The sequence below is a fragment of the Pristiophorus japonicus genome, chromosome 13 (genome assembly GCF_044704955.1).
Source record: "Pristiophorus japonicus isolate sPriJap1 chromosome 13, sPriJap1.hap1, whole genome shotgun sequence".
Taxonomy (NCBI): Eukaryota; Metazoa; Chordata; class Chondrichthyes; family Pristiophoridae; genus Pristiophorus; species Pristiophorus japonicus.
The window spans coordinates 70,054,975-70,069,154 of NC_091989.1; the positions used below are offsets into that span (position 1 = coordinate 70,054,975).

The following is a 14,180-nucleotide window of genomic DNA, read 5'->3' on the forward strand; positions in this document are numbered from 1 at the left end:
AAAGGGGTGGGGGGGAGGAGAGAGAAAGGGGTGGGGGGGGAGGAGAGAGAAAGGGGTGGGGGGGGGGAGAAGAGAGAAAGGGGTGGGGGGGGGAGAAGAGAGAAAGGGGTGGGGGGGAGAAGAGAGAAAGGGGTGGGGGGGGGAGAAGAGAGAAAGGGGTGGGGGGGGGGAGAAGAGAGAAAGTGGTGGGGGGGGGAGAGAGAAGAGAGAAAGTGGTGGGGGGGGAGAGAGAAGAGAGAAAGTGGTGGGGGGGGGGAGAAGAGAGAAAGGGGTGGGGGGGGGAAGAGAAAGAGAAAAAGTGGTGGGGGGGGAGAAAGAGAGAAAGGGGTGGGGGGGGGAGGGGAGAAGAGGGAAAGGGGTGGGGGAGGGGAGAAGAGGAAAGGGGTGGGGGGGGAGAAGAGAGAAAGGGGTGGGGAGGAGAAGAGAGAAAGGGGTGGGGGGGGGGGGAGAAGAGAGAAAGGGGTGGGGGGGGAGAAGAGAGAAAGGGGTGGGGGGGGAGAAGAGAGAAAGGGGTGGGGGGGGAGAAGAGAGAAAGGGGTGGGGGGGGGAGAAGAGAGAAAGGGGTGGGGGGGGGAGAAGAGAGAAAGGGGTGGGGGGGAGAAGAGAGAAAGGGGTGGGGGGGGGGGGGAGAGAAGAGAGAAAGTGGTGGGGGGGGGGAGAAAAGAGAGAAAGTGGTGGGGGGGGGGGGAGGGGAGAAGAGAGAAAGGGGTGGGGGGGGGGGGAGAAGAGAGAAAGGGGTGGGGGGGGGGAGAAGAGAGAAAGGGGTGGGGAGGAGGAGAGAGAAAGGGGTGGGGAGGAGGAGAGAGAAAGGGGTGGGGAGGAGGAGAGAGAAAGGGGTGGGGGGGGGGGGAGGAGAGAGAAAGGGGTGGGGGGGGGGGAGAAGAGAGAAAGGGGTGGGGGGGGGGGAGAAGAGAGAAAGGGGTGGGGGGGGGGAGAAGAGAGAAAGGGGTGGGGGGGGGAGAAGAGAGAAAGGGGTGGGGGGGGGGAGAAGAGAGAAAGGGGTGGGGTGGGGGAGAAGAGAGAAAGGGGTGGGGTGGGGGAGAAGAGAGAAAGGGGTGGGGTGGGGGAGAAGAGAGAAAGGGGTGGGGTGGGGAGAACAGAGAAAGAGGTGGGGGGGGGGAGAAGAGAGAAAGGGGTGGGGAGGAGAAGAGAGAAAGGGGTGGGGAGGAGAAGAGAGAAAGGGGTGGGGAGGAGAAGAGAGAAAGGGGTGGGGGGGGGAGAAGAGAGAAAGGGGTGGGGGGGGGAGAAGAGAGAAAGGGGTGGGGGGGGGGAGAAGAGAGAAAGGGGTGGGGGGGGGAGAAGAGAGAAAGGGGTGGGGGGGGGGAGAAGAGAGAAAGGGGTGGGGGGGGAGAAGAGAGAAAGGGGTGGGGGGGAGGAGAGAGGAAAGGGGTGGGGAGGGAGGAAGAGAGAAAGGGGTGGGGGGGGGAAGAGAGAAAGGGGTGGGGGGGAGAAGAGAGAAAGGGGTGGGGGGGGAGAAGAGAGAAAGGGGTGGGGGGGAAAGAGAGAAAGGGGTGGGGGGGGAAAGAGAGAAAGGGGTGGGGGGGAAAGAGAGAAAGGGGTGGGGGGGAAAGAGAGAAAGGGGTGGGGGGGAAGAGAGAAAGGGGTGGGGGGGAAAGAGAGAAAGGGGTGGGGGGGAAAGAGAGAAAGGGGTGGGGGGGAAAGAGAGAAAGGGGTGGGGGGGAAAGAGAGAAAGGGGTGGGGGGGAAGAGAGAAAGGGGTGGGGGGAAGAGAGAAAGGGGTGGGGGGGAAAGAGAGAAAGGGGTGGGGGGGGAAAAGAGAGAAAGGGGTGGGGGGGAAAGAGAGAAAGGGGTGGGGGGGAAAGAGAGAAAGGGGTGGGGGGGAAAGAGAGAAAGGGGTGGGGGGGAAAGAGAGAAAGGGGTGGGGGGGAAAGAGAGAAAGGGGTGGGGGGGAAAGAGAGAAAGGGGTGGGGGGGGAAAGAGAGAAAGGGGTGGGGGGGGAAAAGAGAGAAAGGGGTGGGGGGGAAAGAGAGAAAGGGGTGGGGGGGAAAGAGAGAAAGGGGTGGGGGGGAAAGAGAGAAAGGGGTGGGGGGGAAAGAGAGAAAGGGGTGGGGGGGAAAGAGAGAAAGGGGTGGGGGGGAAAGAGAGAAAGGGGTGGGGGGGAAAGAGAGAAAGGGGTGGGGGGGAAAGAGAGAAAGGGGTGGGGGGGAAAGAGAGAAAGGGGTGGGGGGGGAAAGAGAGAAAGGGGTGGGGGGGAAAGAGAGAAAGGGGTGGGGGGGAAAGAGAGAAAGGGGTGGGGGGGAAAGAGAGAAAGGGGTGGGGGGGAAAGAGAGAAAGGGGTGGGGGGGAAAGAGAGAAAGGGGTGGGGGGGAAAGAGAGAAAGGGGTGGGGGGGGAAAGAGAGAAAGGGGTGGGGGGGAAAGAGAGAAAGGGGTGGGGGGGAAAGAGAGAAAGGGGTGGGGGGGAAAGAGAGAAAGGGGTGGGGGGGAAAGAGAGAAAGGGTGTGGGGGAAAGAGAGAAAGGGGTGGGGGGGGAAAGAGAGAAAGGGGTGGGGGGGAAAGAGAGAAGGGGTGGGGGGGGAAAGAGAGAAAGGGGTGGGGGGGAAAGAGAGAAAGGGGTGGGGGGGAAAGAGAGAAAGGGGTGTGGGGGAAAGAGAGAAAGGGGTGTGGGGGAAAGAGAGAAAGGGGTGTGGGGGGAGGGGAAGAGAGAAAGGGGTGTGGGGGAAGAGAGAAAGGGGTGTGGGGGAAAGAGAGAAAGGGGTGTGGGGGGAGGGGAAGAGAGAAAGGGGTGTGGGGGGAGGGGAAGAGAGAAAGGGGTGGGGGGGGAGGGGAAGAGAGAAAGGGGTGGGGGGGGAGGGGAAGAGAGAAAGGGGTGGGGGGGGAGGGGAAGAGAGAAAGGGGTGGGGGGGGGGAGAAGAGAGAAAGGGGTGGGGGGGGGGGGGAAGAGAGAGAAAGGGGTGGGGGGGGGGAAGAAAGAAAGAGAGAGAGAGAGAGAGAGAGAGAGAGAGACCTGGGGGTGGGGGGCGGAAGAGAGAAGAGAGGAGAAGGGTGGGGGAAAGAGAGATGGAAAGGGGGGGGGGGAAGAGAGAGAGAGAGAAAGAGAGAGAGTGAAAAAAAAGAGAGCGAGAGAGAGGGGAGAAATTAGATATACAGATAGAGATTCGATATAAAAAGATAGAGACGTGGAGGGATAGCTATAGATAGATAAATAAAAGTAACATGGTATTCAAAAAAGGGACAATTATAAGTAATTGGTCTTAAATATGCCACAATGTTCCCCCTCCCCCAATAAAGCACCGTATCTTGTACTCTGAAACTCACCACTTACCCTGTTACATCACAACACATTTAAAGGGCACACAGCGTGCAGTCTTCTCTTCTGTGTTGAGTTTTCTCAACCTATACTGGCGAATCTCGCGTACCAGTGTATAAAATGCATCCTCCACTCTCTGCATTGCAAAACACAACTCCTTCAATAATCACTCGCACAAAAAAAATAAATAGGTGCAAAACATTGAGGTTCTGGAGGAACCAACAGCAATGCTTTGAAATTTATACAGAAGTCCATATTAATTTATTTCACTTCCGAGATTAAAATAAGTATTCGAATAGTGCAATTATATTGATTTGCCACTTTCCTCCCATCACCAGCATACAAGGAGTTGTGATTTTAGCCATGCAGAGATTTAAAAAACACCATCACCAAAGAATTACCGAATGCACAAATCATCAGAAGATTTCAGGTCATTGCTCATTATCCATCAGAGAAAGGAGAACCACGCACTCGTAACAGATCTAGAGTCAATCACAGAGAGGTCCTTGGAGCATCAGTGAACATTGCAGACGCCAACAAAAAATTATGGTGCACCCATCATACTGCAGTGCAATGGGGCGATTTCAAATTGTGCACAGAAATTTCGAGATCGCATCAGTGTCTTCCAAGCTGGAGATTGCAGCACGAGTGACAATTGCACAATGATGCGCAAGTCATTGTTTATAGCTTTTGGTAATGTGGCCTACTCAGGTGGTGTCAACAGGCCAGCGGACCACATAACACAGCTGCTGTAGAGCAGGCAACAGAATCACACCATCTTAACACGGTGCTGCAGAAATCCACAATTGTGCAACACATTTTTGCTCAGGTCGAAAGCACAATTTAAGCATTGTACATGGGTAAAAATATCAGTCTCTTCAAAGGGTGCTATTAAATGCTTTTGAATACCGTTACAATGGAACATGACTCGGGGGCAGTGTTGTGCGGCGAGGACTGGCCGGAGGGCCACCTTTGTCTTACAGATGTTTTGCGTAAGGCCCATGCTTTCGTACGCCTCAGTAAACACCCTCAAAGCCTCCCTGATAAAGTGCAACATCCCCACTGACACCTGGGAGTCCCTGGCCAAAGATCGCCCCAAGTGGAGGAAGTGCATCCGGGAGGGCGCTGAGCATCTCGAGTCTCATCGCTGAGAGCATGCAGAAACCAAGCGCAGGCAGCGGAAAGAGTGTGCGGCAAACCAGTCCCACCCTCCCTTTCCCTCCTGTGACAGGGACCACGGTTCTCATATTGGACTGTTCAGCCGCCTAAGGACTCATTTTTAGAATGGAAGCAAGTCTTCCTCGATTCCAAGGGACTGCCTGATGATAATGAATGGAACAGCGCTACTTCTTGCTGGAAAGGGAAAAGACAAACTTTTATCATTGGAATCCATGCTGAAAGACCACCGAGGGTTTCAGATCAGCAATAAACTTCACCTCCAAGAAAAATATGCATAACCTGGAAGTGCCGTTATACACTTCGCTCTCATTGAATTATTTTTCTGATTGTTTATTAAACTGACTGGCAGCAGATTGCTGATGAGTTGGGAGTTTTGTATGAACAGGACAGACACAAATCGGTTACCTAAACCCAGATTGTTTCAAACGACAATTTGAATCCCAACTGCAGTCAGTATTGTCGAGTGCTTGTAAAATGTTGCATTTTTTTTAAAAAAAGCGAATTTAGGATACTGGTTGATTCTTGGTGTCTCATCACAATGGAACAGATATCGCATTGGAGAAAGCAGTGCTCCGTATTTTTGCTGGCCATCAGTGACCAAAAGCGGTCAACGGCGCATCTATAACCGAGGCTCAGCAGAGTCAGGCCACCAGCAACTCCCACAATTAATAAGGTGGCCTTGCAAAGCTCGCAATACTGATGTATCCTGCATTAGGAACAGTAGGCCATTCAGCCTCTCGAGCCTTCTGCACCATTCAGTTGGATCAAGGCCGCTCTGTATCAAACTCCATTCACCCGCCTCTGCTCCACATCACTCACCTGTCTCGTTTTTGCTGATGTTTCAATGAAAGGAATGCCATAACTTCGTGCTAGATCTTGGGCTTGTTTTGTGTCTACTGTCCTTGAAGGCAAATCACATTTATTTCCCACTAGGACCATTGGGACGTCATCAGAATCTTTTACCCTTTTTATCTGTTCTCTGCGAAACAGAAAACACAAAACTTTACTGCATTTAACTCTCACCCATTTTAAAGTGCAGTTGGTCTTTGGAAGGACATTAAAATTCATTTTTTGGTGGTAAATTTGTGTAATCAGGAAAACGATGTTAGTGTCATGTGAATACGCGCTATTTTCCAGTTAGTGTCAGCTACAGTCACAGGTCAGACACAGCATAGTCACATGCTCCCCCTACTGTGCCCCAACAGCGTGACTGAACCCTTCAATGAGAAGACATAGAAACATAGAAAATAGGTGCAGGAGTAGGCCATTTGACCCTTCGAGCCTGCACCACCATTCAATGAGTTAATGGCTGAACATGCAACTTCAGTACCCCATTCCTGCTTTCTCGCCATACCCCTTGATCCCCCTAGTAGTAAGGACTACATCTAACTCCTTTTTGAATATATTTAGTGGATTGGCCTCAACAACTTTCTGTGGTAGAGAATTCCACAGGTTCACCACTCTCTGGGTGAAGAAGTTTCTCCTGATCTCGGTCCTAAATGGCTTACCCCTTATCCTTAGATGTAACCCCTGGTTCTGACTTCCCCAACATTAATAAGAACATAAGAATTAGGAACAGGAGTAGGCCATCTAGCCCCTTGAGCCTGCTCCGCCACCCAACAAGATCACGGCTGATCTGGCCGTGGACTCAGCTCCACTTACCCGCCCGCTCCCCATAACCCTTAATTCCCTTATTGGTTAAAAATCTATCTATCTGTGATTTGAATATATTCAATGAACTAGCCTCAAATGCTTCCTTGGGCAGAGAATTCCACAGATTCAAAATCCTCTGGGAGAAGAAATTCCTTCTCAACTCGGTTTTAAATTGGCTCCCCCGTATTTTGAAGCTGTGCCCCCTAGTTCTAGTCTCCCGACCAGTGGAAACAACCTCTCTGCCTCTATCCTGTCTATCCCCTTCATTATTTTAAATGTTTCTATAAGATCACCCCTCATCCTTCTGAATGCCGAGTAAAGACCCAGTCTACTCAATCTATCATCATAAGGTAACCCCCTCATCTCCAGAATCAGCCTAGTGAATCGTCTCTGTACCCCTTCCAAAGCTAATCTATCCTTCCTTAAGTAATGTGACCAAAACTGCACTCAGTACTCCAGGTGCGGCCTCACCAATACTCTGTACAGTTGCAGCAGGACCTCCATGCTTTTGTACTCCATCCCTCTCGCAATGAAGGCCAACATTCCATTTGCCTTCCTGATTACCTGCTGCACCTGCAAACTAACTTTTTGGGATTCATGCACAAGGACTCAAAAGAGTTTCATGCACAAGGATTCCCAGGTCCCTCTGCACCGCAGCATGTTGTAATTTCTCCCCATTCAAATAATATTCCCTTTTACTGTTTTTTTTCCCCCAAGGTGGATGACCTCACATTTTCCGACATTGTATTCCATCTGCCAAACCTTAGCCCATTCGCTTAACCTATCTAAATCTCTTTACAGCCTCTCTGTGACCTCTACACAACCTGCTTTCCCACTAATCTTTGTGTCATCTGCAAATTTTGTTACACCACACTCTGTCCCCTCTTCCTGGTCATCTATGTATATTGTAAACAGTTGTGGTCCCAGCACAGATCCCTGTGGCACACCACGAACCACCGATTTCCAATCCAAAAAGGACCCATTTATCCCGACTCTCTGCTTTCTGTTCGCCAGCCAATTCTCTATCCATGCTAATACATTTCCTCTGACTCCGCGTACCTTTATCTTCTGCAGTAACCTTGTGTGGCACCTTATCGAATGCCTTTTGGAAATCTAAATACACCACATCCATCGGTACACCTCTATCCACCATGCTCGTTATATCCTCAAAGAATTCCAGTAAATTAGTTAAACATGATTTCCCCTTCATGAATCCATGCTGCGTCTGCTTGATTGCATTATTCCTATCTAGCTGTCCCGCTATTTCTTCCTTAATGATAGTTTCAAGCATTTTCCCCATTACAGATGTTAAACTAACCCGCCTATTTGTCTGCCCCCCTTTTTTTTTTAAAAACAGAGGCGTTACATTAGCTGCTTTCGAATCCGATGGCACCTCCCCAGAGTCGAGAGAATTTTGGTAGATTATAACGAATGCATCTGCTATAACTTCCGCCATCTCTTTTAATACCCTGGGATGCATTTCATCAGGACTGGGGGACTTGTCTACCTCGAGTCCCATTAGCCTGTCCAGCACTACCTCCCCAGCGATAGTGATTGTCTCAAGGTCCTCCCTTCCCACATTCCCGTGACCAGCAGTTTTTGGCATGATTTTTGTGTCTTCCACTGTGAAGACGGAAGCAAAATAATTGTTTAAGGTCTCATGCATTTCCTCATTTCCCATTATTAAATCCCCCTTCTCATCTTCTAAGGGACCAACATTTACTTTAGTCGCTCTTTTCCGTTTTATATATCTGTAAAAGCTTTTACTATCTGTTTTTATGTTTTGTGCAAGTTTACATTTGTAATCTATCTTCCCCTTCTTTATTGCTTTCTTAGTCATTCTTTGCTGTCATTTAAAATGTTCCCAATCTTCTAGTTTTCCACGAACCTTGGCCACCTTATATGCATTGGTTTTTAATTTGATACTCTCCTTTATTTCCTTGGTTATCCACGGCTGGTTATCCCTTCTCTTACCGCCCTTCTTTTTCACTGGAATATATTTTTGTTGAGCATTATGAAAGAGCTCCTTAAAAGTCCTCCACTGTTCCTCAATTGTGCCACCGTTTAGTCTGTGTTCCCAGTCTACTTTAGACGTTCCCACAGCCCACAACATTCTGTGTTTCTGGTTTCAGAGTGAAAAATCCAATTTGGTGTTGACCAATGCCAAACTTTTAGACAATCGTGCACTGGCTACCTTATCCAATAGGAAACTGCCCAACTCATTCACTTGGGACCGTTAGATCAAGCAGTGAGAAGTACAAGGGGACTTTCATCAGTCTGAGCTCGCTTTGAATGCAGTGGTAATAGATCAATATTCTAAGCTACTGTGCCTACCCACCTTCTAATAAGTATTCTTGCCTAACTTAAAAAAAAAACAACAGAATGACTTCTGCCAATGAACCGGAAGCTGATTTCAATGACTGGAAGCTGCGCAGAAGTGATCTGCGCATTAAAATTTCGATGATGCTTCTGCTTGGCCCGCTCCTTGCTCCTGACATTCCAGCCCCGCTCCTTGTTCCCGACATTCCAGCCCCGCTCCTTGTTCCCGACATTCCAGCCCCGCTCCCGACAGCCTCTTCACAGAGCAACAAACAATTGCTGCAAATGGCTTCACAGCAGTTTCACCCAACAGTTTCTCCCCCCCCCAAAAATCGGAACCACAAAACAAACAAAGAGACTACGCACATGCAACTAATTCCGGTTCACTGGCAGCAGTCGTGTCCTATATGGCATTCCATCAAAAACTGAAACACTACTAGAGGTGCGCTACACTTAAATCCCATGAGGAGTGTGGAAATTAGTTTTTAAATGCTACAAGTACATAGAATCTTACAGCACAGGGGGCCATTCGGCCCATCATGCCTGTACTAGCTCTCTGAAAGAGGTAATTATCCCCACTCCCCTGCAACGTTTTCCTTTTCAAGTCTATAACCAAAATATCGGCACTTGTACGGGGGTATTTTTTTTTTTTAATACAAGGGTCAGAAAGTTTTAACCAAACAAAACATGTCAAATTAGATGGACTGGGTTTTAGAAAGTGGAAGAGCATGACTCCCATTTTAAAACCCACCTATAATGATGAATATCTTCAAATGATTTAGTGTTATTTATGGCAAAGACACATAGGAAGCCTTCGCCTGTCCTCATGTACTGATCTCTCATAGCACTGTACTCCTCTTGACCCGCTGTGTCGAGAATATCTAAAAGGCATGTTTCTCCGTCAATTACTACTTGTTTTCTGTAGGAATCCTAAGAACAAACCAGACGAAAGGGGAGTTAGAACATTCATTGTAACTTCCTCAAAAGGCAGTAAATATACACAGGACGGAAGCACCAGTCATTATCTTGAGGGAATCTGAAGGGCCGATGATCCAACATCAGATACACGTTGGGTGCGCTCTGGGACTTTGATACGAGTAAAGCCGAGGTGCTAGATCGGCTGGAGGGGCTGAAAGCCAATAGCCCCCACTCCTAGGGCAGATGAATTGTACCCCAGAGTACTTAGAAACAAAAGGGAACTTGTTAAGCACAGTCATTCTCTCAACCTAAAAACAGGCTAATATGTAATTGCTACCCTACGTAAACTAGAGGTGATTCAAAACTCAGCAGCCCGTGTCCTTACTCGCACTAAGTCCCGCTCACCCATCACCCCCTGTGTTCGCTGACCTACATTGGTTTCCGGTTAAGCAACACCTTGATTTCAAAATTCTTATCTTTATTTTCAAATCACTCCATGGCATCATCCCTCCCCATCTCTGTAATCTCCTCCAGCCCCACAAACACCACCCCCACCGGCCAAGATGTCTGCGCTCCTCTAATTCTGCCCTCCCGAGCAACCCTGATTATAATCACTCAACCATTGGTGGCCGTGCCTTCTGTTGCCTGGGCCCCAAGCTCTGGAACTCCCTGCCTAAACCTTATCGGCTCTCTTCCCTCCTTCAAGACGCTCTTTCAAACATACCTCTGAACAAGCTTTTGGTCACCTGCGCTAATTTCTACTTATGCGGCTCGGTGTCAAATTTATTATCACATAATACTCCTGTGAAGCGCCTTGGGGCATTTCACTATGTTAAAGACGCTATATAAATACAAGTTATTGTTGTGAAGAGACACAGCAAACAATGACAAACCCATTAGGAAAAAAAAAAATCAGAAAACGGTAAGAATACAATACAAAAATAACCCAATAAAATGGACCAACATGGCTTTAGAAGGATTATAACCTGCCTTCCCATTTAAAGATAATATCCCTGGTTGACTAGAGGAAAGGGAGTAGTTTCACGTGTGCACCCAACCTTCCCAAAGGCCTGGAGAAGCGGTTTTAAAATTAAAGTAAATGAAAAGAAAGACTGGGGATTTATATAGCGCCTTTCACGACCAGCGGACGTCTCAAAGCGCTTTACAACCAATTAAGTACTTTTGGAGTGTAGTCACTGTTGTAATGTGGGAAACATGGCAGCCAATTTGCGCATAGCAAGCTCCCACAAACAGCAATGTGAAAATGACCATATAATCTGTTTTTATGTTGACTGGGGGATAAAAATTGGCCAGGACATCAGGGATATCTCCACTGTTCTTCTTCGAAATTGAAATGCGATATTTTACGTCCACCTGAGGGGGCAGACGGGGCCTTGGATTAATCTCTCAATGAAAGATGGCACCTCCGACAGTGCAGCGCTCCCTCTCAGCAGTGCACTGAATTGTCAGCCTCGATTTTTGTGCTCAACCTTCTGACTCAAGAGGAGAGTGCGCTGCCCACTGAGCCACAGCTGACACTACAAGGGCAAGACATGGAGGGCAGTAGGAATGTCAGCTTGGCTCAGCTGGTTGAACTCTCACCAGAATCAGGTGGTTATGGTTTCAAGCTCCACTCCTGGATTTGAGCACGTACGGTTGAGAGGTCAGTGCAGTACTGAGTGTCGTTAAAATGACACTCGTTTTCCCCTTCGCCGATGAACAGAGAGTTTCATCTACAGTCCTGGCCAGCATTGCTCCTTCAACCAACACCCCCAAAAACAAACAGGTCTTTCTTTAGAAACTGACTGAAAAGCAAAGGAAGCGAGCGTAATGATAAGCAGAGTTAGTTTGTAATTGGGGTGAGCAGAAAAGTTGGGAAAGATATTGAATGGGGTGCCTGGGGAGGCCTGCAACAGGATATTTTGTTTCTAACATACACAAACAATCTGGAATCATGAAAAATAACTTGCATTTATACAAGCGCCTTTAAGAAAGAAAGAGTCGCATTTATATAGCGCCTTTCATGACCAGCGGATGTCTCAAAGCACCTTACAGCCAATGAAGTACTTTTGGAGTGTAGGCACTGTTTTAATATGGGAAATGCAGCAGCCAACTTGCGCACAGCAAGCTCCCACAAACAGCAATGTGATAATGACCAGAAGTGTGTGTGTGATGTTGATTGAGCGATAAATATTGGCCAGGACACCGGGGATGACTCCCCTGCTCTTCTTCGAAATAGTGCCATGGGATCTTTTACGTCCACCTAGTGAGCAGTTTAACATCTCATCCGAAAGACGGCACCTCCGACAGTGCAGCACTCCCTCAGCACTGCACTGGAGTGTCAGCCTGGATTTATGCGCTCAAGTCCCTGGAAAATACCCCAAGACGCTTCACAGGAGCGTTATCCAAAAGGAGGAGATATTAGGACAGGTGACCAAAAACTTGGGCAAAGAGGTAGGTTTTAAGGAGCACCTTAAAAGAGGAAAGGGAGGAGGAGAGGTTTCAGGAGGGAATTCCGCGGGTTAGGGCCCAGGCAGCTGAAGGCACGGCCACCAATGGTGGAGCGAAGTAAATCGGGGTCGCACAAGAGGCCAGAACCGAGGGAACGCCGAGTTGTCCGTGTTGTAGGGCTAAAGGAGGATTAGAGCGATAGGGAGGGAGCGAGGGAATTGAACACAAGAGAATTTTAAATTTGAGACATTAGTGGACTAGGAGGCAATATCGGTCAGTGGGCACAGGGGTGATGGGTAAGCAGGACTCGGTGCGAGTTAGGACATGGAAGCAGAGTTTAGAGTTTATAGAGGATGGAAACTGGGAGGCCAGCCAGATGAGCATTGGAATAGTCGAGTCTGGTGGTAACAAAAGCACAGATGAGGATTTCAGATGGGCTGAGACAAGAGTGGAAACAGGCAATATTACAGATGTGGAAGTGGGCGGCCTTGGTGGTGGAGAGGATATGGGGTCCCTCAGCCTCACAGATGGCAATCAAATTTAAAGACACAATGGCTGGAGGAAGGTACCCAAAAGCGTACTGAAAGCTCGACAGGGTTTGCACCTGGTTTGATCATTGGCAAGTGAATGTCCAATATGAACAAATGTAAGGTGCTACACATTGGAACTAAGAACAGGAGGCACATTTTGTCACTGGGTGAGCAGAAGTGGTGACGAGGGAAGTCAAGGCTTGTAGTGACGTTAGCTGACCTGTTACTCAGTGTCCAAAACAGTGCAAGGTGGCAATAAACTAAGACAGGATGCCAGATTATATTGCCAAAATAGCAGAGCTCTACCTCCCGCACCTGGAGTATTGTGCACAGTTTTGGTCTCCTTACCCAAGGAAGGATATACTTGGCATTGAGGGAATGCAACAAAGGTTCACCAGACTGATTCCTGGGATGGGGGGGGGGGGGGGGGGGGAAAAAGAGAGAGAAGATTGTCTTATGAGGAGAGATTGAGTACACTAGGTCTATATTCGAGAGTTTAGAGGTGATCTCATTGAAACCTACAACATTCTTACAGGGCTTGACAGGGTAGATGCAGGGAGGATGTTTCCTCTGGCTGGGGAGTCTAGTACTAGGGGTCACAGTCTCAGAATAAGGGGTCGGCCATTTAGGACTGAGATGAGGAGAAACTTCTTCATTTAGAGGGTGGTGAATCTTTGGAATTCTCTGCCCCAGAGGGCTGTGGAGGCTCAGTCTGAGTATATTCAAGCCAGAGATCAATAGGTATTTGGATATTAAGGGATTCAAGGGGCATGAGGATAGTGCAGGAAAGTAGAGTTGAGGTAGAAGATCAGCCATGATCTCATTAAATGGCAGAGCAGGCTCGAGGGGCCGAATGGCCTACTCCTGCTCCTAATTCTAATGTTCTTATGCAAGTATAGTCAGTGTCGTACAGTACCTAGGTTACACTTCACCCCAGTACTGCAGCTATTGAAGGCCTCGGAGGAGTGATGACGCCTATCACTGGTGATGCAGAGACAAGCTATGGCATGCAACTTAATAAACTCGAGTTCTTCAGTCTCCTGGCGAGACATACCATGGAGATATACAAAAAACTGAAACGGGATAGGAGAAAAAAAACAAGCAGTGTCACTTTCAGTTCTGCTAACGCAGCAAGATAAAAGGACACAGGTTCAGGAACGAGGGGGACAAAGTTAGGAGCCACTGTCCTGATCAATATCAGGTCCTTGTTTAAGATTGAGATACACACCGTGAGTTGCGAATCTCCAGATGTTGCTGAGGACGGAGGTGGGGAACAGAGAGCGCGTGAGTGAGCGCGGAAAGAGAGAGAGAGAGAGGGGAGAGAGAGAGAGGAGAGAGAGAGAGAGAGAGAGAGAGGAGAGAGAGAGAGGAGAAGAGAGAGGAGAGAGAGAGAGAGGAGAGAGAGAGAGGAGAAGAGAGAGGAGAGAGAGAGAGGAGAGAGAGAGAGGAGAGAGAGAGGAGAGAGAGAGGAGAGAGAGAGGAGAGAGAGGAGAGAGAGGAGGAGGAAGAGGAAGAAGAGGAAGAGGAAGAAGAGGAGCAAGAAGAGGAAAAAGAAGAAGAGGAAGAAGAGGAGCAAGAAGAGGAAAAAGAAGAAGAGGAAGAGGAAGGAGAGAAGAGAGCGAGAGAGCAAAGAAAACCATGTGGCTCACTAGTCCAGGACTCGATTGTAAAAATTATTTAAGTTAAGTATTCTTTTGACATCTTAATGTGACAGTAATACTGTTTATTCACTAGAGGGCCTCACTGGGAAAGTGGAACACCCCTGGCTATAATACAGAGCTGCAAAGTTCTCCTATATGACAGTATTCTGACAAGTTTATCTCCTTCAGGGTAGTGGATTAATGTAACGGAAAGCTCAGGAT

At 48.8% G+C, this 14,180-nt stretch overlaps 1 protein-coding gene across 5 annotated transcripts in view; it reads right to left on the reverse strand.

Moving 5' to 3' along the window:
* LOC139278623 (GTPase KRas) overlaps nucleotides 1-14,180 on the reverse strand; it is an 83,378-nt gene that overhangs the window by 11,126 nt on the left and 58,072 nt on the right. For 3 of the 5 annotated variants that reach the window (XM_070897622.1, XM_070897621.1, XM_070897620.1), the window contains exons 3-4: nucleotides 9,171-9,349; nucleotides 5,267-5,426 (exon numbers count right to left, since the gene is read on the reverse strand). In XM_070897622.1, the coding sequence (XP_070753723.1) occupies nucleotides 5,267-5,426; nucleotides 9,171-9,349 (339 nt within the window). Of the gene's footprint in view, nucleotides 1-3,283; nucleotides 3,405-5,266; nucleotides 5,427-9,170; nucleotides 9,350-14,180 lie in introns of all 5 variants that reach the window. The other 2 variants (XM_070897624.1, XM_070897623.1) reach the window with 2 other exon arrangements.